We start from the raw sequence: 25,047 nt of genomic DNA, 5'->3' as shown, positions 1-25,047 counted from the left end.
GATACGCTTTCTTAGATTTTTTTCCTTTATAAGATAAACCTGAATCTTTAAGAATTTTATTTTTGTTGCATTGCCAGGTTGATCCATTACATAGTCGTTTTCTTGATCGTTTCTTTGTAGTTTCAGTGTCCGATTCATTATTTTCAGTTTCAGCAGCGAGTACATCATCTATAGGTTCAACGGGAAACAATGGTTGCTCAGGTAAGTTATTTTCAGGTACAAGTACTGCTATGTGAGAAGCAATTATGTCAGGCTCAACAGATGAAGACGATACACGTGTAAGAAGCGATTCATTACATTCAGGTCCGTTATCTAGAGGTTGGTCATCTACAGCTTCAATAACAGTGCTCGGCTCAATAAGTGAAGAAGGCATAATATTATTATTTTCAGAAACTAGTGGGCAAGGAACATCAGAGGCATTGTCGAATGGCATAATATTATAAGTTTCAATATTATGTAAATTGATTATTGTGGTATTCCGTAGTTCAATTGCAGAGGACAGAATTTGTGATGAGATGTTATGGACCACGGGGCTCAAGATAGAACAAGAATCATTATCTTCTGAAACTCTACCTAAATTGCATAATAATGTTTGATTTGAATCCAAAACTGTCATATCGCCAGGTTTTAAAGTAGTATCTAATTCAGAGGTATTCACATCTATGGCGGAGACATTAAATCTAGAATTTGTATCTTCGGCATGTACTATAGCTTCTATTGTTACAGTGATTCCTCGTTGTTCTCCTGGTGAATTACTTACACTCGACTTTTGACTTGTAGTGTCAAAGTTAATTTGAAAGTTATGTTTTTGAGGGGTTATGTTTTCGGGTGTGCTCAAACTTGAAGTGTGGTTATCTACTTTAAATATTTCTGACGGAGATGCTACAAAATCGATTTGGTTTAAGATTGTTGATATATTGGAAATAGTAGAAGGAGTGCGTGATAATTTTAATTGAATATCCTCTAAACATTCAGAATCACCACCAAGGCTACATGATGGGGTACTAGCACTATGTTGAACCCGTGGGCTTGGGACGTATTCGAGGATCTCTTGACAATTTTTTTCGGCAAAACTATCTTCATCAGCATCTGTATGATCAAGTTGCTTTGGTAGATCTGAAAAAAGAAATAATGAAGAGTTTAAAATAAGTTATCTAACTGGAACTATTAAAATTTATATTAAATGTTTATTTTAGGGATACATAACAAGCAATTTTTTTATAACGAGATTTCTAAATCCAAGAGTCAATAACCTACATATTAATTGTATTTTGAAAACTCAGAATAAATAGTAAGAAGACTAGGGTATTGTATTCGGTCTAATAGTTTGAAGTTTATCTATTACAAACAAAAAAAGAAACAAACGTATCATTTCGCTTTATAAAATAATTATGAACGGGTCTCTCTTCTCATAAATATGTGCTTGTAATTTCTTTAATTAAGTATATAAAAGCGCTGCCCAAAATAATCATCATACTAATAGTCCTCTTAGCCGAGTTTTGGCCACAGCGGCCAGTCTCAACCGACCCGGGGATCGAACCCGGGACCTCTAGCACAGCCGTAGCTAGTGCGACCCTTTAACCGCTGCGTCACCGAGGCATCATAATACTATCAGCTACATACAAGACGACCACCACGGAGCAAAGGCATCCAACGACTTCCCATCAGTTTTATAAATTAGACTAACTAAATTTACCTTGAAGGTTATTGTTGCTTGATGCAGTTTCGTCGTCTGTTTCGTCCTTTTCTGTTGGTTCTGAAATAAATCAGGTATAAAATCAGAATTATGATTATAATTAACACTTACAGTACGCTGAGAGTAAGAAGCCTGGTAAGAAGTAGGGATTTAATTAATGTTTCGTTTCTTCTATTAATTAAAATAGCTAAATAAATAATAATAATTATGCATTAGTTATCACACCATTTTCATGGTCTTAAAGTAAGGAACTAACATCCTTGTGTTACGTACGACGATGTACTAGACAACGGAGGCGTCTCCCATAAATACTTAAATAAATGCATATTATTATTATTTTAACATCCATGACTCAGGTACAAAGGTACAAATTATTGTTAGTGCTCATCACACAAACATTTGCCCCTTGCGGGATTCGAACCCGCGATCGCTGGCTTTGTAGTTCGGAGCGTACCTATAACATTTATTTTCTAAGATCTCGTAAATCGTTGAACCGCGTAAAAGGTAACAAACACTGACAGACGGACACACAGACAGAGTACTCTCTAACTAACTGACAATACCTAAAAGAAATCTTATTCATCGATCAATCATAAAAAAAAACAAAGCTGTAGGTACCTATATTATTATTACAAACTCACATTGACACACTAACACATAGCGCCACCCGCAAAGATGAGTGGAAAGATTTAAAATAATTGTAAGTAGGTATTTACGTAAACTTTTTTAACAGATCATAGTAAAATACCTATGCACTATTTGGCCGCCTAACCAATTTTCTTATAGTACCGATATTTTTTAATGAGTAGGCTAAATATAGGCAAACTTACCATCGCCGAACACATTAGACAGCATTCTTCTTACACGAGGATTCTTAAAGCGTTTCTCCATTGTTCCACACTCACACAATAACAAAATACTATCAATAAAAATATCAAAGCAATTATTTTATTTACTTAAATTGAGCAGGTGTTATACGCAAACGCTTTGCTTACCGGCTTTCGCCATACTAATTGATGAGAGCGTGTGTCAACAATAGCACGTGCTGCTTACTCGTCGGCGAGAAAAGGACGGATAGAGAGCATTACCGCAAAATCAGCTAGTGCGATAGAGATGAATGTGTGAAAGGCGGAATGGCAACAACCATTGAACGCAGAATATTCGCGAACTATTTGTTGCATTAGACATTGCTGTAACGCACTCCACAAACTTTTTCCTGAAACAAAACGGCAATATCCAAAGTCATTTTAATTTATTGTAGACTAATGTGGTATTGAACAATGTTGTTTGATATTTTTATACTAATGTACAGCAACATACATTGTTTTCGAAAAGTTTTTAGTATATCACCGCAATGAATATTACCATTTAATTTTATTTCAAATCAAACAAGTGAAATACAATGCCGTAATTTGTAACAATAAATTTTCTGATGTAATTAACTGTAATTAGCAAAAAACTTTTTAATGATGAATTTAGGTAGGTACTTAATGATAATTTTTAATAAGGTTTACGACTTCTCTGATGAACATCTACCTACATACGCAGATGCAAAAATACTAATTACCATAATTTTATTATTTTTAAGATGTTCGTCTGTAATCTGTCATAAGTGATGATAAATAATACCTACATAACCAAAGTTATCTGTCAGGCATTTTCTACTGATAAACGCACATTTACTAATTATCAAATTCATGTGAAAAAAATTGTAGTCAGGTAGGTACACAGTATTGCTTATTGTAACTCAATCGAAATATTTTTATTGCATAGAAGAACACCATAATTAATATTACTTGATAAAGTTTAAAATAATTGAACAGTAATGTTTATTGTGAGTTGGTATACAAAGTTTATTTCGGGGATCAAAACCGTAATGGCCGTTACTTGTAGAAGATTGAATTAAAACTTTTAACATTGGACATGGCACGATTATTCCGGTAAACAAATTTTAAATGATGAGTAGGGAATAACGATTCAATATCCATAGTGCTTTTGGTAAATCAGGCAGTTTCAAAGATATAATTCTGAAAAAAATTCACAAGGTGTATAGGGACCCGCAGATTACGAAAATCACTTAATCGGAAAACTGCTGCAATGGCTATTGCGGCTTTATTCCAGGCACCCATCGATATTATTNTTCTTGCACTGTTATGTTGGCAGGTTTGACTCTTACAGTACCTAGTGCAAGCGAAAACCGACACTAAGGTGACGAACCTTTTCATTCCGCGACTGTACATAACTTGCTAACATATTCTATAAATATAGAGTCAAGTTACAGACAACTTCACTTGTAAACAATATTGACCCTTATCTGTTTCTAATTACGCTCAATAATGTCAAAAGTTTCTCAAAACATTTCTATGCAGTCAACTGTAGATTCTTAGCATTCATATCTACTTAAGCTACGAAATACTATTATCAAAATAACCATACGGAACGACTAAATGACATAATCACATTATTACGGCAGAAGTTTGGTACGTCAATGATAAGTTATTTGCATGACCAACTTAACAACATTAATGTTATTTCACATTAAATCAAACTGAGTAAGCATCTCATTTCAATTTCAAATTTCAAATATACGAGTAGTATTCAATTACAAATATTGTGCGGGATTTCTACTATTACAGTCTCTCTCTTGAAATTATGAAATGGTTTCGCGTACGGATTAGTAGTTCAGTAGTTAGAGAGATGGATTTCTCGACTTTCAGGTTCTGTGTTCGATTTTAAAAACAGTTTGACTACAATTTACTTTTTTGTGTATGTAACTAAAAATCAGTATTCAATCAATGTGGTTGTCCAATGAGTAATGACCAACGATCTGGTGAGGGTCGCGGGAGGTGCCTAGAATCCGAACGGTCGTTGTGGCTTTTGTCCAACAGTGGAAGTCATTTGGCTGAAACGAAGGAACGAACGATTGTCCAATAATTTAATATGACTCCTAACTTAGTGGGCATAATATTAACCCCTTATTATTAAACACCTTAGTTGTAACAACCCACGCTTAAGAAATTCGAATGATGTATTTTTATGGTAAAATAACTAGTAAATATTTTATAAATAACAATTACGCAAGATGTCGTCACAGTTTTCAGCTTGACGTATCTACTTTGCAAATCACTACTTTTCATAAAAGCACCGTTAACTAATTGCGTATATACGCAGCGTTCCTCTACCTATAGTTGTCTTGGGTAACATAAAGTAACACTGATCGATAGGCAGTAAACGTTACGGCGGAATTACATACTACTTAATCTTTGACCTTTCTAAGTTTAGTGTTAACCGATTGCTTATTGATGCCTAAGTTATGCGGAAGAGAATTTCCTCTGTTAATCATATTAAGTAAGAATTTTATCTATTCGATTGGCTTTTTAATTTGATTAGCGCTGATACGTTCGGTATTTAGATGATTGCTTCGAAAAATGTGGAATTGTATTGGAATTGGTATTCTAAATTAGGTAAAACGAGTTTGGGCCAATGTTACGACCAACCATTGGAATTTGGCTACAACTAAATATTAGTTCACGACATTGGTACAATTTTGATCGCATTTTGTGTCATAAATATTTGTTAATGGCAAATTAATGAGCACCTCTAATTTAAATGATTTCATTTTATCTTCTGATCTTAATAAGGTATGCAAGCAACTCTCTACTATGTTCGAGAAATCGCTTGGTATATTAGCTACCAGTTTGGTTAAGATACCTAAGACTGAGCAAGACATCTATATTCTATACTATAATAAAAGCGAAAGGTCACTGACTGACTCACTCATCGCGAAATCTCAGAAACTACAAGTGCTAAGTAAGAGTCTCAAATTTTGCATGGGGGTTTCTTTTAGAACGTAAAGACGCTCACTAAGACGGGATTTTGAAAAATTTAAACCCCTAAGGGGGTAAAAACGGGTACACGCGTACGAAGTCGCGGACCGCCCGCTAGTTTTATTATGATTTTATGCTTTGGAGGACCGTTGTCGGTCTGCTTCAGCCATCTTGACGCCTAATGGCTAGACTTACGAAACAACACTCAAAAATTGATGCTAACTCAAGAAAATCAGCTTATGAAGCCTATTATTAGTATTTAGGTTTTTACTGGCGGTCAACCTGTATGTAGATCCTGGCTACAATGGGGCTGAAACGAGTTATTGATTGGAACTAAAATCGACTTATTTTTAAAGAAAGAAGATATATTTCTTTAAAACCATGAAAAAACCATTCAAAGCTAATTATATTTTTTTTTGTGCAAACTATATCATTAATTGAATGCAGGTCATCCCAGCAGTGGGCTCAGGACTGTGCGGTCACCTGCCAGACTGGCAGTCGACATAACCCCAGCCGGTGAAAGTGGATATGATAATTGAACAGGCAGACGAGCGACCGGTCCCAGCGATGAGCCCGTGAGAATAGTATGGATATTACCGTAGCTAGGTTGAGAAGGATTTTATTGATTTGAGACGATAAACCCATACGTTTGTTACCAGATAGTAGAACGAAATACCCATTTGATGGACTGTCGACCTAAGGCTAATCAAAATCAAAAATCAAAATCATAAATCAAAATCATAAATATTTTATTCAATTTTGAACACTAGTGGCATTTATGAACGTCAAAATACAGTAAAAAAAGGTAGCCCTTATAAGGCACTTTACATGTATCCTTATCTATTGGACCTTGTTTATTAAGGTACAAGACACGACATTATAATTTTATCAATCTTTATATCTATTTTAGAAGATAAACCCATACATTTGTCGCCTAAAATCATCGATAAAATTATCGTGACACGCATCCTAGTCCGAAGGTGACCTGAACCTGAACGTGGACAGCGCATTACTATGATTGTGAAAATCCATGGCTTTTCTCCAGCAGTGGACATTTTATGGCTCGGCGGAGGTGGAGGAGGTGTGACTTAAATAGTTAAAATAAAAAACTAGTGTGACCAATAAGTTACGAAAACTTAGTTAACCATATAAAAATTCCACTTAAGGAAGCCGATGTTTTCAAGTAAAAAATCATGTTACACTTAGCATTAAAATACAAAAAACAACAACAATTGCTATAAACTGAACGTTATGTTGCGCTACCTGCTTCATTGCGTAAATGTGTCAATCATGTATGATTTTTATTTATTTTGTTTCCATTCCACTCAATCAACACGATGAGTGATGTTTTGAATTAGCAATTGATAACTATACAATTTCTTTAGCTGCAGCGTTTTTTACTAATTCAAATTTTTTTTAAAGAATATTAGTGTGTTGTATTGCATAAAGCATTTATTTGATTAGTTTGTAACTTAAAGACAAGTACGTCCACATTATTATTTGGTTATTTTGTACGATAAAAATACGTATGTCTACGACAACTACACAGCAACATTATAAGCTTAGTGATTTATTTTCATTTAATTTCACAAGACAAAAATTTCACTTTTAATGTACTTTAAATGACACATTTCCTGACCAAGTAAACTTAGTTACAGAGGAACTGTACGAACTTATGAATATTCATAAAAACGCTAACTTTATAGCAGTTTGAACTAAACTGTGTTTTCTTTTCACGTTTTTTTACGAATAATTAAATTAATTATATTTCGTGGCATATCCACACTACGACATCGAGCACGCGACGTCTCTACCGCGTTATCAATCAAACATTTTTACTAGCAGTGCTTTGCGGTTTATGCAACCTTTGTACACACGACAGCACATCAACATATACATTTTTGTTGCAAATTCGCCCCTATTAGAAGTGAATAAGAGCCCACAGTGGTTACCTTGACGTGCCGTCTAAAGTCTGCGAATCGCCCGGCAAAATAAGGAAGCGCTTGAAAAACTGTGAGAAACATTTTTGATTGCATTTTTATTGTTGCTGGAAGAGTTTATAGTTTTCTGCAGGCTTCAATTTGTTTGAATGCGAAAGGAATGCATTGAGAGGACAATAATATTATATGTATTATGTTGGCTAGCTCTAATTTTGCTGACTCCTGAATCATAATCTCCTCCATAAAAACCATGGAATTATGACAACTACAAATTAAGCCACAATAATTAGATACTATTTTTAAATTATAGCTAGATTGATGAATTTTATTACTTAAACTTACCAATATAAAACCAAATTCAATCTCAAATACATATATGATTGAATTTCAATTGTAAAGAATCATGATTGAACGTCAAACAACTGCAGTTCTCAAGTCCCAAAGGATGCGCAATATTGCCTTCCGCAACGAGCGATATTGCATGCTGGGAAGTCGCAATATCGCGATGTATTCACTATCGTCCATCCCGCGTGCAATAAAGTCACTTATTATGGATCCGGCCGACGCAGTTCCCAGAGAAAGTCTCATTCAAATCCGGTGATTTTCTCTGGCGAAGAAACATTTTAATGAAACTTTGTTATTATGTTGTGTTAGGTATATGATTTCTTTGAATCTTAAGTAATATTGAAGGAGCGAAAGTATTATGTCTTCTCACACTTTTTTTTGCGTCGAGAAATGCTTTACGCATACCCACTGGCTGATGGGGACAGTCAGTCAGTGGGTTATGTGGGACTCTCCCCGCCGGGAGGGCGGGGCCTACCCACTAAAACCCGCGGTTTCCTCCGGGCCATTGAAACGAATCCGCGAGTTATTGTCCTAATATTGGACATTCGTCCGTGGCTCGTGTCTTCTCACATCTACACCACGCAGTCAGTTTGATGAATTTTGGGTATTTAATGAGAGCGTATCATAGTCAATTGGTAAATATAAATTGGTGGTTTTGTTACGCAGTCGACGAAGCAAGCACATGATGCGTGCAGTTATTTGGGCACGCAGGAAAATTTAATGAAGGCTACTGACAACGCCACTCTTGTGGCGGAGTTTTGGGCTGACACTGTGTAGGCACGACAAGAAGAAGAATTAGTAAAACGTCAATACACTATTTGCACGGTCTGTCTGTGCGTTTATCTGTTAACCGTTTCATCTTGTACTAATCCAATTGAGAAGCTGATCTCATTTCTGTATACCAAAAAAATAATAATATCAACAATAAATCATACACACTCATCGCATTGAGTTTTTATTTGAAAATAACTCAATTAACTAATCAGATATGAATTATTATTGGTGGATACTGATGTGTTAATTGTTAGATTTAATTGTTTTAATTAATAATTACTGTTTCGTTTGTTTTTATAATTAAGACATTTTTATTTTTCTTCAAAACTATAGAATAGAAATTGCTAAAATATGTAGGAATTTAATTTTATTTCATTGAATACTGAATGTACACATGTACCTACTTAGAATGTAAAAACTGTTACTTACCTACTTATGTTTTTAATACTAATTTTTATAGAATTTCAAGGTAGACCGACGGACGACATCATCATAAAGGTAGCAAGAAGGCGCTGGACGGACGCAGGCCGCTACCAACCGAGGAACATGGAAAGCCCATGTTCAGCATTGGACGTCGTATGGCTGAGATGATGATGATGTATTTTGTGAGAAAAGAGAAGATCCTTAATTTCGAACTACTCCTTTTTTCTTTTGGTCCCAATGTCAGCTTTTCTACGGGACTAACTTTCTTAGCCTTTCATAGGCGGTTAAGTTGTAAATCCTTGCCCCACAAAAGTAGAAACGGCAGTTTTCAATATTCTTATATTAAGCTAATTACAGTGCAATTTGAGATTTGCAATCCTTAATGCGAATAAATAATCTTCAGAAATTCATTGAATGGGAGGTGCCAATAAATTGTTACATAAAACTGCAAACATGTTATTTAGGAATTCAAATTGAAGATGTCTCAAATATTGAAATATTAGCGCATTCCGCGTAATTAACATGAGAACTCTCGGACCTATGGAATTAAACCAGGTTATTGCAAAATTGTCTAAAATACTTTCGAAAAGCGTTCAACAGACGATGTGAAAGCCTAAATTGATCAGCCGAATCTATGCTCCTTTTTATGACTCTGGGTCCAATGTATCTTTCTTCTGTGATTTGCCAAACAACGTTCCAAGCTATCCCAAATACAATGATAGTGTTCTTTACAGTATTACTTCACGAAAATATAATTTTGCGTAGTCCTCTTGCTTGCAATGGCTTTATGAGCTATCTGACCATAATATCAAGTTTAAGACAATACTTGATATTATGGTCCAATCGGAATGATGACAATAAAACTCTTTCTGATCCTGACCAAGTCAGAGTTGATTTAATACGAGATCTACTTCTGAAGATACCAAAAATACCATTGCGCATAGCTCTTATAGAACAGCACAATATGACTGCTAACCAACAACGCGTGCAGCCGATAGCGATGGCAATCAGACTTAAAAACATTGATCGCCATCGCCATCGCGCACGCAGTCTAATCATGCTGATTTGGCCGAACCTTGAAATTGATTTACGCCCGATTCCCATAATCAATCCTTGTCCAAATCCGGATTACAACTGTCAAATTGAATTCAGTTTTAGATTATATTTCCAAAATTTTCGATGCATTTACACTTTAATATTGTTTAAATAGTCTTATATACAATATAAAAATGTAAAAACATCAAAAACCGCAGTTATTTTGGCCAAAAACATATTAAAATTTGACAGTTGACAATCCAAATCCGTATAATTTGGATTAGGACTGAATATAGAAAGCCAGCATTAATAGTTGACCTCTTCTATTCGACCTCTGGCTCTTCGATCTTCAATTTGAGGACTAAGGAGTTCGTATACAAAATGGCCGTTTTGCATATGCTTTGGCACACTTGGCTGCATCGCTAGTTATGCCATGATGCAACTATACCAGCCCGACCGGTTGCTTCTTCAGCACTAGATTAATCTGTATTTTTATTACCTAATGCACACTTGATTTACACCACTACTTCAGGCCACTTATTGATATTGTTTATGCTTAATTATCGATGAAGTTTTACAAGCAACGAACGGGTGCAATGATGCGTTTGGAGTCTCTAATCGTCATGCTGGCTGCATGAACTGACTTCAAAGACGATAATAAAACTGCTAATTCGAAAGTTTTCTTAAACTTTCTGTGATCAGCAAGTAGGTACTAAAAAGTAATAAACCAAAAATGTATGATTTAATTCAAAACGTTTACTACTTCATTAAGCTCTCTTACTAAGAAGTGTCTTATGTCCGTTTTCACCATCAGTCCTTAATTTTTAAGTGATCCCTTTATGGTCACACATACCAGGAATTCTGTTTTCAAAGGTACACTTAAAAATTAGGGATTGATGGTGAAAACGGGCATTAGATCCTGTATAGACTCAATGTAATTTATGACCAATTATAATCATCTTCATCATTAAAACGTACCTACTTATCTTACGGACGGAAGGTAATGTTCTAAACAATTAGTAATGAAGTAGTTATTAAATCTTCTACATATTAATTGTTTAAGCTTTCGAAAATATTTTTAATATAGAAAAAAAACATTATTAGCACTTAGGTATGTCATCTACCAGGAAAACCATGACTGGCACTGCGATTTGATGTCATTGGCCCCAGTCTACAGCTATTTAAACTTTATACAGGGTGTATTTTCCACTTCTTGACTATTAAAAATAGCGAAAATTTCTAAAAGGAACGTTTGGGGTCTAAATCTGGATAGCTTCCAAGTCATGTATTGAACGTTTTTATTTTGCAAAATCGCACAGTATAGGCATGTACACATAATACATTATAGTTCTTGTAACTCACGAAGGCGAGTGAGCTTTACTTGTGTGTGTACGTGCACATGCACATAACGATAGTGTAATTGCAACAATTACACCTATAAGTAAAAATCTTACTAACGCACTAGCTAAAAGGCACATTATAAGATTAAATTCAAAGAAATAACGTTAGAGTTACGGGAGACTACATCCTGTATGCGTGCAACTATGATATACTTTTCGATAATTAAATACTTATCGTGTTCTCGAACTTGAACTCGATAAAACAGGTAGGTAATAAAGATAATTAGCTGGAGAAATAAATACTTTCCTGTATCGCCGGGTACCGTTCTGTTCGACGCAGATTGAATACTACACAAAGAATCTGTTAGAAATGATTTCCTGTTCATTGTTTTTGTTTAAAATAAAAATAATGATAGGATAAGTCTTATTTATGAGCATTAAAGTCAAAGAAATTGGTTTGATTGACATAAAATTAAAATGGCAGTATTTGGATCAATTCAACTAATTTATTACAGGTAACAATACCTTTGTGCCAAATCTTTGCCACTCTTTTTATCTTCTGTTTTTTTTAATTAGGTCCCCAAACTCTACTTTATGTTTAAAAAGTTGTTATCAAGACTTATTTTCAGATTTTTTTTATATCTATTACATCGATAATGTCTGTGTTTTTTTGTTAGGTTTTGAGCTTAAACCGTCAAATCTAATGTGACACATTTTGCTTTTGATCTCGAAACATGATTTTTATAAAATAATTACTGTATACTTGCCTGATACGATTATAAAAATGTGTAGGTACGAATAATTCAATAAAAATTAAAGACCTCATCAAAATTAGTCCAATCGGTTTTCTCTTGCTTTGAAACCCATTTTATTGTTATATAACATCTATATTTCACTTTTCTCAATGAATTATAGAGAAACATGGACCAAATAAGTTTCGCATCACTTCATACGATGTTAGCGAGAGGCGCCAGAAAATGTGCACGTCCAATTAAGATTTTCAATGCTTCTCTCGATAATTGCGTTACGTTGTGGAATCATTAAAACAATGATATAAATGCATCTTACAAGATAACTTTAAAATGTATTAGTACCAAAAATGCTAATTTGATAAGACATAATAAAGTGCATGAACAAAGGGTAACGAGACCTATCAATATCCTACTAATATTATAAATGCGAAAGTTTCGATGTCTGGATGTCGGGATGTCTGAAATTACTGATCGGATTTTGACGAAACTTTACAGTATTAATGTTTGTAACCCCGAATAACATAAATAGGCTATAATTTATGACGATCTGTGACAGACTAAATTTCACGCGGGTCAAGCCGCGGGCAAAAGCTAGTACTTAATAAGGCTGGAATGCACCATCTTACTTCCAGCGGTGGTGACGGAGCGCAAAGCATTTCCTCCTCGTCAAAAAAAAAAGAAAAAAAACTATAATAAACGTCAAAAGTTCGCCAAACTCCATACAAAAACTTAACTTTAACGGTAACTATAACCGGTGGGTTATTGACGGTTAAATTTAAGGTGGTGCAAGTTTATTAAACTACATTTTTAAAAACCTAAATAACCAAGCAGTGACTGAGTAATTAATTAATGTTAAAAATCAAATGTTAGGACGTGTATTCTTGTACTATTTAAAGGTCAAGTTTACTAAGATTAATGATTTTTAGGATTTTGTTTATGAAATAATATGTTAAAAAAGGTTAGGCTGATGATCTTATTCTATTTTTGTATCTTAAACTTTTTATTTTTGTTAGCCCCTATTCTTATTGACTGCACAGGAAACGTTTACTCCATATCTAATAAAATATCAAGATATGATGCGATCACATTATTCACGCTACATTGATTCGAAACTTGGCCAGAGTCAATGGAAGTCCCTAATGAGTGTAGTGTGGTACATGACATGAGAAAAGCATGGTTAAAATGATAAAAGTAAGTAGTTTTTTTTCCAAAGTTTCCATATGGGTCCCCCAAAAATAACAATAAATTCGCCAATATTTTTGCAGTAGGTAAACTGTTGGCAACCCTGAAAAAAGAACATTTTGACAGCTTTTGTTTGTTACATACAAACAAACAAAAACAGACAGTATTTTGGGTTAGTATAAATGGAATAATTAATAATACAATAACGTGTTTTCATTGTTAAAAAATAATTCAAAAATAAGAACAGATGTCTTAAAAATAGTAAGTACGACGAGTCATACACAATGGTTTTTCTCCTGACCTTCAAAATAGAAAATCCTGAGCGTATTGTAGTGACTGAGTTTCTTGCGTTGCTTCTTCTCAGTTCTTCTCAGCACACATTATTATCCTAGCCGAGAAGCACTGGAGCAGTGGTAGGGTTAATACAAAAAAAGGGGCGTGTGAAATTAATTTTGAATTTGTTTAAAGGTGCAAGCCAGGGTCAAAAAGCAAACAAACAAGGCGTTGTTAGCAGATTGTATAGATAGGAAGATAAAAGGAGCATAATATGAAAAAGCATAAAAATTCACACTTGCAAGATAATATCTTTTGCAAGGCGAAGATCTTTATCCCTGAATATCAAGGATAGTACGGATTCCAAAAAGGGAATATGCATCTGTTAACAACAATAAATGTAGGCAAATGAGTAGGAATGTTTAAAAACCCAGTCAAAAAAAGAAATCTTCGGTAGGTGTTAAGTTTTTTTCAATATCAATTTTCTTCTATACCTCACAATGTTCTATAATGATTTCTCTATTTGAGGTCTCGTCTACTGTCGTCACTTTTGCTTCGTCAACAAGTCAAGTAACATACTTAATTGCTGTGTGAGAACGGTCTTATTTCGTGTAGAATATTTTGCAGTTCCAAGGTCAAAATGGCCCTTTCCGTTCCACCAAAAATTCGTACAAAACCGTCAATAGCCAAAATGCATCCTCTAATGTTTTATGCAAAATGAAAACGTTTCTAGAACCTTCTTTCCTTTAGTTTTTTTTCACCAATCGCTGCTCAACTTGACCGTTACTATAACTTCAAACGGTGTTTTGTATGGAGTTTGACAGACTTGATATTTATTATAGTTAACGTATGATGGTGCAACTCAGGCTTAGTTTATCGTCCATCTTGTAATTTAGACCACAATCCAAACTCGAAGGGGCATTCGAAATTTGAATATTTCACGCATAGAGCGCCCGCGCATGTTGCAGACAGGAAGTTGAGTCCTTATTCAAATCAGAACTCCTCGGTCAAGGTCTGTGGTTCGAAGGATATGGTGCGAAGGTTAAAGACCAGTTTGGATTATACCAGTGGTATTGTATGTGGAACACTATTAAATTTTTTTGGCGGTTCTTGTGGACGTTTTGATATGAATCCTTATTTTAAGGGATGGACGTACTCAATACCTTAGTGGTATAGGTATTGCTTAACCCTATTCCTACCGTAACTAGTGATAGTAGCCTAATGCCCGTTTTCACCATCAATCCCTAATTTTTAAGTGACCCCTATGGTAACAAATAACAGCAATTTTGTTTACATAGGGGTCACTTTAAAATTAGGGATTGATGGTAAAAACGGGCAAAAGATTCTATTCTTGATCGGTTTACAAAATTTTTGGGTGTGGTGGTAGAGCGCACCTAGTACCCCACAGATAATATTAGATTTTAAATTCGCGGTCATTTCGCTTGTGCCCAATTTACGTGCAAAACTCAATTAAGTAATAAGTAAAATGTTTTGTTTAGATCGAAATCTTAAACATTAAATATGTACTATAGCAAAGATAAAGAATATTATACTTCGCGCCTCGTCCTCGAGATTAGTAGTTAGGTACATGTAGTATCGCATAAGTCACACCACTCCTGCACTAGTTGAGAATATTCCTTTTTCTGATTTTTATTTTTTAAAAGTGGGTAGTATTTTTTCTCCGCGGTGGCCGCCTGTCGGCCTGCGTCTCATTCGCAGTTTAGTGCTCGACCACTCAAGACACTTCTCTCCGCAATAGTACTTGCCGTTATTTCGAGCAAAAAATGCCGAAACGCAAAGTATCTAGAACGTGCGAAGAAGAACTGGAACATTTAATGCGTAAAATGCGGAAATTGGAAAAGAAAATCCAAGCCAATAATTTAGTGGAACCGACTCCAGTGGATTTACCAACAGTGGAAAATATAATCGAAGCAGGTATGTACAAAAGTGAAAGTGATAATTACAATAGTGTGTTATATATTATGGGTGCTACAATGCAATCTGAATCAGCCGTTGGGGCTTTTTCGAAGCATTTGAAATGTGACGGTTAGCGTTCAATTCATTGGGGATTGTTACCTAACCTACACAAAAAACAAAAAAAGATTTACTTACCTTATTTATTTCCTAAATATTAAATGTGTAATAAAATAATAAAAAAGGCACCCTACTTATTTAATATAAACGTATTTACGTTTCGATGATAATAAGTATACATCCTGAATAGTCATTGGGGCTATTTCACTGATACTTACCAATATAATTTACCTATTATAAAACCGATTATCTTACCTGATATTCGTGTTTTTTCAGACACACCGTGTGAGCTGGAACAATCCGATTGGCTAAATGAAGAATCTGAACAGGATTCATTCGAAAACACCGAAAAAGTTGCTAATGAGCACACTGTATCGGGCGATGTGCCCCAAAACGACGAATTAACCCCTCATGAACAACCTGGCGCGTCTGCGTCGCCCTTGCAGGACGAGGAGGCCACAGCTGCGACGCAGTTAGCTAACACGGAATTAGACACAGAAGTCCTGGCAATCCTGGGTGAAGACCCCTCGGTCTCTGAGAGACGGGGAAAGGATATTCGAGAAGAAATAGCATCTCGATTCAGCCATATAGCAACGGAAGGGTTAAACAAAGATACTCGAAAAGAGTTGATATCAAAGTACCCTATCCCCGCAAACTGCTCGCGTATTGACTCGCCTAAAATTAACCCAGAGGTAAAGATCGCAATGAACGAAAGTTACTTAAAACGCGATAAGGGTATCGAAGCCAAACAAAAGCAGATGGCAAGCGCCATCTCGTGCTTGGGTGATATAATCACAATGCAACTGAACTCCGAAAGTAAAGACAAAGATTTACTGCAAAAATTAATGGATCTCGGTCGATTGATTTGTGACGTGCAACACGCAGACTCAGTCACGAGAAAGAATTTTATTTTGTTCTCACTAAAAAAGGACATGTCGGAACACCTGTCAAATACAAAGATTGACGGTTTTCTATTCGGGGAGACTTTAGCTGACACACTAAAGACTGCCAAGTCAATTAACAAGTCAGGAGTCGAACTAAAGGCTGACCAAAATACCAACAATTCAGCTAAACGATCCAAATTACCTAACCAGAAGAATTTAAACCGGAAGGCTCCCGGGACGGCGTACAGGCAGCCGGGCCCGCAGCAGAGGAGCCGCGAGCCTGCAGCGCGAGCCCGCGCAGCCCCGCCGCCGCCCGCGCACTCATCGAGGACGTGGCCGCGTCAGCAGCTGCCGCCGCCGGGCCCAGCTCCAGCTCGGCGCCGCCTTTAGATACAGTTAAGTATGCCGGCCGCTTACATCTTTTTCGAGATCAATGGTCCCTTATAACAGACGACCGAACGGTCCTCTCTTGGATTGATGGGTACAAAATCCCCATATCAAGCCCGGTATATCAAAATCACATTCCATCGATTTCCATCCAATCCGGCGATGAAAAAATTCAATATAACGAAGCAATAGGAGATTTGTTACGTATTGGTGCTATATCCTTATGCGAACCGTGTGAAGGGCAATTTATATCGAGTATATTTCTTACCCCTAAACCTAATGGCAAATCAAGATTTATTTTAAATCTTAAAAAACTGAATTTTTTCATAAACACCGATCATTTTAAACTGGAAGACCTTCGAACAGCCATTAAACTTGTATCCCAAGATTGTTGGATGGCTACGTTGGACCTAAAAGACGCATATCTCTTGGTGAAAATCCATGAAGACTCCAGAAAATACCTCCGATTTATATATGACCAAAAATTATACCAATTTAATGTCCTACCTTTTGGCCTTAATACAGCCCCGTTTGTCTTTACAAAAATAACTAAACCTATAGTTAAATTACTCCGAACCGCTGGTCTAACATCGGCCCTCTATTTAGACGACTGGCTTCTCTATGGGCGCACCTACTCAGATTGTATCCTAAACCTTAACCTCACCAAAAAACTACTCACCTCATTGGGATTTATCATAAACGAAGAAAAAAGCATTTTTGTTCCCTCGACGACATGTAAATTCCTAGGAATGGTCATTAACTCTCACGATCTAACCATTAGCTTACCACAAGAAAAAAGGACACGCATCAGGTCTGAATTACAGAAATTTCAGAAGTTACGTCGTTGTTCAGTCCGGAAATTAGCCCAAATAACTGGCTTACTTGTGTCTGCTTGTCCTGGAATAGAATACGGGCTCCTTCATACAAAGGAGCTAGAGCGATGCAAATTTCTGAATCTGAAAAACGACGACGACTATGAAAAAATCATAAATATCCCTGATTCACTGACGACGGACATAAACTGGTGGCTTTCCCATATCTCACATTCAGTGCGCCGCATAAGAAACGACGACTATTGCACCGAAATATTCTCTGACGCCTCAACGACGGGGTGGGGAGCAGCCTGTCTACAAAGCACAGCTAATGGAATGTGGTCAAAACATGAGCGCGAAAAGCACATCAACTACCTCGAACTGTTGTCTGCTTTTATCGCCCTTAAAACCTTTGCAAAAGACCTGTTTGACTGCCAAATTCTCTTGCGCATAGATAACACGACCGCGGTCGCTTATATAAATCGAATGGGCGGTGTTCAGTATCCACACCTAACACAAATTACAAGAGAAATTTGGGATTGGTGCGAGGAAAGAAAGTTGTATATTTACGCGTCTTACATAAAATCAAGCGATAACGTGGTGGCAGATGCAGAATCACGGAAAAATCACCCAGATATCGAATGGGAGTTAGCCGACTGGACCTTCGACTACCTATGTCTCCGCTTTAACAAACCTCAAATAGATTTATTTGCCAGCCGCATCAATAAAAAATGCGAAGTTTACATCTCATGGCAAAGAGATCCCGACGCAATGGCCATCGACGCGTTTACTGTATCTTGGGCTAATACGCACTTTTATGCTTTTCCCCCTTTCTCAGTGATTCTGAAAGTCTTGAGAAAAATAATTTCCGAAAAGTCTATGGGTATCGTAGTTGTCCCCTTGTGGCCTACCCAACCTTGGTACCCGGTCTTTCAAGCTCTTACAGTATCTAGGGTTGTGACATTTCCACCTCATAAACGTGCTTTAATCTCGCATTCCAGCTCCAGTCGAATACACGAGACGATTACCCTGGTGGCTGCCATCTTATCCGGGAAGCATTATCAAGAAGAAGCTTACCATCATCTTCTTTGAATATTATGATGGCATCTTTATCGGCTAGCTCCGTCAAACAATATGACTCTTGTCTAAGAAAATGGTGGAACTACTGTAAAAATACGGACACAGAAGTTTTCATTGCGTCCGTCCCCACAGTAATTCATTTTTTGACGGAACTATTTAATAAAGGTGCCCAATACGGTACCCTAAACTCTTGTCGATCGGCCTTAGCAATTTTATTAGGCCCTAATATATCTAAAGACGACAGAATACAGAGATTCTTTAAAGGTGTATTTCGCCTTCGACCATGTCTACCAAAGTATAACTACACGTGGGATACAAATGGTGTCTTAGATTGTATAACTAAATGGTATCCTAATGAAGATTTACCGTTGGAAAAATTGACTAGAAAAACTATTACATTACTGGCACTCGTAACCGCTCATAGACTGCAAACTTTATCAAAAATAAACATAAAGAACATCAAGGTCTTATCAACCCACATTAGTATACAAATCCCGGACTTAATCAAAACATCCAAAGCTGGTTCTAACCAACCAATACTTTACCTACCATTTTTTCATCAAAAGCCTGCAATATGCCCTGCTAAAACTCTGCTCTGCTATATTAAAAAACTGGCACCTTTAAGGAAATCTGATCTATTGTTCGTAGGTATTAAAAAGCCTCATAAATCAGTCGGTACTCAGACTCTCAGCCGATGGGTTAAAACGGCACTGAGTGAGTGTGGGATCGACACGTCTGTCTTCTCGGCGCACAGTACAAGGCATGCCAGCACGTCGCGCGCGCACTCACTCGGCGTAAATGTTGATGCCATCCGGAACACAGCTGGCTGGAGCGGCAATTCGACGGTATTCGCTAGGTTCTACAATAGAACTATTATAAACAATGATTGTACATTATTAGCTCAGTCAATTATTGGTAATGAACAAATTTAAATCAAATACAGAAAATGTTATGTTTCGTTTAATTACATAATATCTATCATGTTTTATGTTACATACATAACTGTTAAAATTATTATGATAATAATTGTATTCATGTTATGACAAGAAAAATCTTTCTTTTCTATTTACTTAAATAATCATGTATTAACGTTAATTATATACTGGAATAAACACTTATTTTTTTTCAATTAAAAAGTGTTATCATTGACGATATTTCTACAATACACTTACTCTCAAAGTCTACATGTACCTAACTACTAATCTCGAGGACGAGGCGCGAAGTATAATTGATGATTAAACGAACTTACCTGTAAGTGAAGTTCTATCATAATTATACGAAGCGCCTCGTCCGAAGAGATTAGTAACCTCCCGCCCGCCCTATAAACCCGTTACTAATCACCTTAGAAATACGTCAATGACTTGAAAGTTATTACTCTAAACTAAATGAGACGCAGGCCGACGGGCGGCCACCGCGGAGAAAAAAAAATACTACCCACTTTTAAAAAATAAAAATCATAAAAAGGAATATTCTCAACTAGTGCAGGAGTGGTGTGACTTATGCGATACTACATGTACCTAACTACTAATCTCTTCGGACGAGGCGCTTCGTATAATTATGATAGAACTTCACTTACAGGTAAGTTCGTTTAATCATCAAAAATAATTAGGTTTTAAAGCAAGTTTCATCGTATTTTTATCAATCATTATTTCAGTCTTTATAATTTAGTAATCAATATTTACCAAGTATTATCTTCTGACGAGTACTCAGACTCTGACTCCAAGCAAGCTGCAGCAGCGCTACGATTCTTGTACTCGGATTCCGACCTGTAAGTAAATTATTTGAAAAATAACAAAGACTAGTGTATGTCTGAACGGACTGTGAAATAAACAATGATAGTACTGGGGATTGAGTATTTTAGTAGTCTCAACGACCTGAAACCCTAAATTCAGATACCAAAACAAAACAGTTGCACTGAATCTACTATGTCTAAACCTTGAGAACCAAAAATATTATTTATTATAATAAAATAACTCACGAACATTTTCCCAGAAGTGAAGCTGAAGCGCAGAGTTACGGCACGAAGAATCGAAGATGATCAGATATGAATCGCAGAAAATAATGATAAATACTTCACTTACCGCTTATTTTATATCCAAATTTTCACTCACACAAACACTGTAAAACAGTCAAAATAACGCACACACCAAATAATGCTNGCAGAAAACTTTACTCCACCCGGTGCCAGAAATGTAAAACTTACGCCAAATTTGTACAATAAATATAACTATATTATCCACTACGTTCATTTAAAGACATGTATTCAACATGGATTACGCCTAAAAAAAATTCATAAAGGAATATCGTTTAGACAAAGCCCATACTTAAAGGAATATATAGATTTAAATACTCAGTTGCGACAAAATTCAAATTCGTTATTTGAGCAAGACTTTTTCAAATTGCTTAACAACAGCATTTTTGGAAAAACATTAGAAGACACTGAACGAAGAGTAGATGTAAAACTTGTTAGCACGTGGCAGGACGAGCGGAACAAAACCAAGAAATGTTTTACCGCTGAACAATTGATATCACGTCCTAATTTTCATAGTGAATAGAATAGAATAGAATAGAATACCTTTATTCAGCATTAACATTTATGTGCATACATATACAGAGGTTAAATATTACTGAGCCATGCTGAAAAGGCGCCCGCTCAGCGAAAATCGTGACATGACACACACAAGTCGTCAAGTCACGAAGCTGGTTTTCAGCGGGTACCAACATGGGGGTTATTACGCCAATTATGCGTCCTTTTGACAGTGACGAAGTTTATCAATAAAATTTGTGTCGGTTCGTAACACTTCCTGGCAAAAAGACGCGCAACAGAGGGCGCTGCTGTTAAAATAAAAACAATTTATTTACAAAAATACAAAAAAAAAAATAAAAAAAAAAGGTAGACCTAAAATATTACATTTACAGAATATTTATAAAAATAAACTCCACAATTGTTCCAAGACGTACACTAAACAAAATAACGAGACTAGAACACAATCAGTTAACGGTATTTATTAATTAAAAAAAATAAAAAAATAAAAAAACGGTATAACGTATAACGTTTTCACTATAAAAATAACTTTAATACTTATGTGATCTGTGAGGCGGCTTCGGACTGCTGGCCTGTCGTTGTGTTGATTCGGACCGTAAAAAAGAGAAAAGAACAATAAAAAAAGAAAAAGTCAATAGCGAAAGGACGCTGTGTTCAGCTGTGTTTTTCTGATTTGATACGAAATACGTGCTTTAATGTTGATGCGAAAATTTTCGCTGTGCGAAGCGTCTCAAAACAAAACAAAACCCGGCGGAAACCGGAAAGGTGTGAGGTGCATAATGTGACACACGTCCTGCAGGGCAGATGCTATTAAATGGAGTAAGAGGAGCGAGCAACTACGGCGAGCACGACGCGCAAAGTCCCCAGGCGAGTCCAAAGTAATTTGTGCCAGTAAAGCACGTGTAACATGTATAACACAACAAAGATCAACCATAACTGTGATCATACTCCACAGGGCGCGCCCAGCTCGGCTTCGGCTGAGAAGGATAAAGCGACCATGCTGAAGCTGTCCCAAAAGCCATCTGACTGTTAATTACGGCGGGATCGACCCGCCAACCCCTGCAAGCGCGACGACGACATATAGGTATGCGATACAATGCCATCTGCCCTCTGTGACGTGAGCAAGTGTTTCTTGACATGTGATCTAAAAGTGTGTTTTGTTTGCAGGTTGCGCAAAGGAGGTGGCAGGTCGTTCCAACACCGTGTGGCAGCAAATCTGAAAGATCCCCTGAACGCCACGGTGCGATGCTTTGGGGTGGCAAAGATGTGTGCGCAGACCCTTCTGGAGTGACCCTCCCTGCTCCCGGCCCAGTCAAGCTTATCGTACAAATACCTTGGTCTATGTGTGGCAATGATACCAAACATCATGGTAGCAAGATGTAATTTTCTACGAGCAGCCATTTTCAATTTATTGGCAGCGTTGAGAAATGGGGTGACATGCGCTCGAGGTGGCACTGTGAAGCAGAAGCGGGCACAAGCATTTTGCACTCTTTGGACCAGCCTAGCAGACCTGGCCATGAGACAGGGTCCATACACAGTGTCACAGTAGTTGAGCTTACTGAGAACAAGGGACTCACATAGTGCAATTCGTATACTAGTGTGTCAATATTTGATGAAGATTTAGTAGCTATACAATTAAAACGTGATAAAGTTATTCTTGACAAGCCCATATANCCATTTTCAGTATATTGGCAGCGTTGAGGAATGGGGTGACATGCGCTCGAGGTGGCACTGTGAAGCAGAAGCGGGCACAAGCATTTTGCACTCTTTGCACCAGCTTGGCAGACCTGGCCATGAGACAGGGTCCATACACAGTGTCACAGTAGTTGAGCTTACTGAGGACAAGGGACTCACATAGTGCAATTCGTATACTCTCGCATAGATATGGCCTTAGCTTGTATAATATTTTGAGTCTGTAGAAGCAGTTTCTTGCGCATTCAGTAATGTGGGTTTCAAATCTTAGCTGGCTCTCGAAAATGAGTCCCAGATTTCTAACCTTATCCACTTTCTCGATCCGTTCTCCATTAATCTGGATATCGAGAGACTTATTCGCTAGTTTGATAGTGTTTTTAGGGGTTCCTATCAGTATTAACTGAGATTTTTTAGGGTTCAGGGTAAGACCGTTCGAGACGCACCAAGCAGAAACCCTCCCCAAGTCATCATTTACCTTGATCACAGCTGCGTCACACTTATCAGGCTCAAATGGAAGGTACAATTGCAAGTCATCTGCATAAATGTGATAGTTGCAATATTTGATGCTATTTATGATGTCAGCACTGTACAAGATGTATAAAATTGGCCCTAATATCGAGCCCTGGGGGACCCCGCGAGTCACCTGGTGGACCTGCGAACGCAATATTTCTTTGCGTCCATCCTCCCGCCTCAGTTCCACGTACTGCTTTCTTCCTGACAAGTAACTATGGAACCATTTTACAGAACTACTATCAAGACCATAATAATGCAGTTTAGACAGCAAGAGCGAGGTGTTGATAGAATCGAAGGCACGCGAGAAGTCGAGCAACAGCATGACTGCAACGGTACCCCGATCCTGAGCAGCCAATAAGTTGTCGACCACATCAGCAAGAGTCGACAGGACACACAACCGCCTCATACAACTCGACTTTCCAAAGTGTTGCCAACTGCTCGAAAAATGAATTCCAAAATTTCGAAATTTTCAACTTTTCACAAAATGGCCGCCCACGCCGCCGCCATCTTGATTTTCTGACATTTCGGATTTTTCCCATAATCTGGGTCGTATATGCGACCAAACGTCATTTAAATTTTTTTTCTGCCATAATTCTTTCTGTCTGTCACTAACTTTAAAGACACCCATGTCGCAAAAAAAACTTTTCCCCATAACTTTCAGTGTTGCCAGACTTTTTTGATAAAAATGGTGAAATGTCATTCGGGTCCCCAAACGTCACCAAACTGCATACCAAGTTTTTGGAATTTCTGGAAATTTCCATTTTCTACTATCCGGGGCCGTGGTGGAAAATTTTCTTCCAAAATGGTAGTTTTTTCCGACTCATGGCAATACTCGAATAACAGACCAACAATCGCCCGGAACATTGTACCCAGTGTTGGAATTGCGCTCTTCGAAAATTATTGTCTATGGAAGATAAAAAGATAGTATTTCTTGAAAAATATAGTACGTTAGGTAAATAGGGATTTGAATGAAAAAATAAAGTTTAATTAAATAAGGAAACCTTTAATTAAAATGTTATTGGTCCAGGTCGCATTATTGTCTATGGAATGTTGATCACCATTTCAGCAATTTCCTCATAATGAAGCTGTGTTTCATCGTCTTTGTCCTTGGCCTTAACCCTTTGCAACATATCCGCTGTTGGTTTAAACTCTATACAATTTTTGGATTTGCTTTCTTTGACAGCATCACTTGTAAGCAAAAGTGCGTCGACGGATCGGGTTGCTAATTTGTTCCGCGTTTTTGTTTTAGTTAGATTCACCTTGCTGAATACCCTTTCGCAATCAGCGTTAGCGTGCGGCAAGATAAGGCAGTCAAGTGCAAATGTACTAAGGTCTTTGAATGGCTTGTTTCCACACATATCACACCACTTCCTAAGTTTGGCCCAAAAGACATCTACCCTTTTTTCAGTTTTAATGTCATCTTCAAACTGGGCAAGTGGCAGCGTTCGCCACTGGTCGTCAAGGATTTGTAACATTCGTACGTTTTGTACATCAACCACTCTTGGAAAGGCCA

General features: G+C 37.0%; 1 protein-coding gene across 1 annotated transcript; it reads left to right on the top strand.

Annotated features, from left to right (window-relative positions):
• Positions 1-16,462: 16,462 nt before the first annotated feature.
• LOC114353990 (uncharacterized) lies at positions 16,463-19,698 on the top strand. The gene is made up of 2 exons (XM_028306204.1): positions 16,463-16,900; positions 19,433-19,698. The coding sequence occupies exon 1, from the start codon at positions 16,467-16,469 to the stop codon at positions 16,893-16,895; it is 429 nt and encodes a 142-aa protein (XP_028162005.1). The 5' UTR covers positions 16,463-16,466; the 3' UTR covers positions 16,896-16,900; positions 19,433-19,698.
• The last annotated feature ends 5,349 nt before the right edge of the window (positions 19,699-25,047 follow it).

This window comes from Ostrinia furnacalis, unplaced genomic scaffold (assembly GCF_004193835.3).
Source record: "Ostrinia furnacalis isolate ACB-3 unplaced genomic scaffold, ASM419383v2 OfSCF1898, whole genome shotgun sequence".
Classification (NCBI taxonomy): domain Eukaryota; kingdom Metazoa; phylum Arthropoda; class Insecta; order Lepidoptera; family Crambidae; genus Ostrinia; species Ostrinia furnacalis.
Note: the sequence above shows the minus strand (reverse complement) of the source record. Positions and strands in the feature narration are given on the sequence as shown.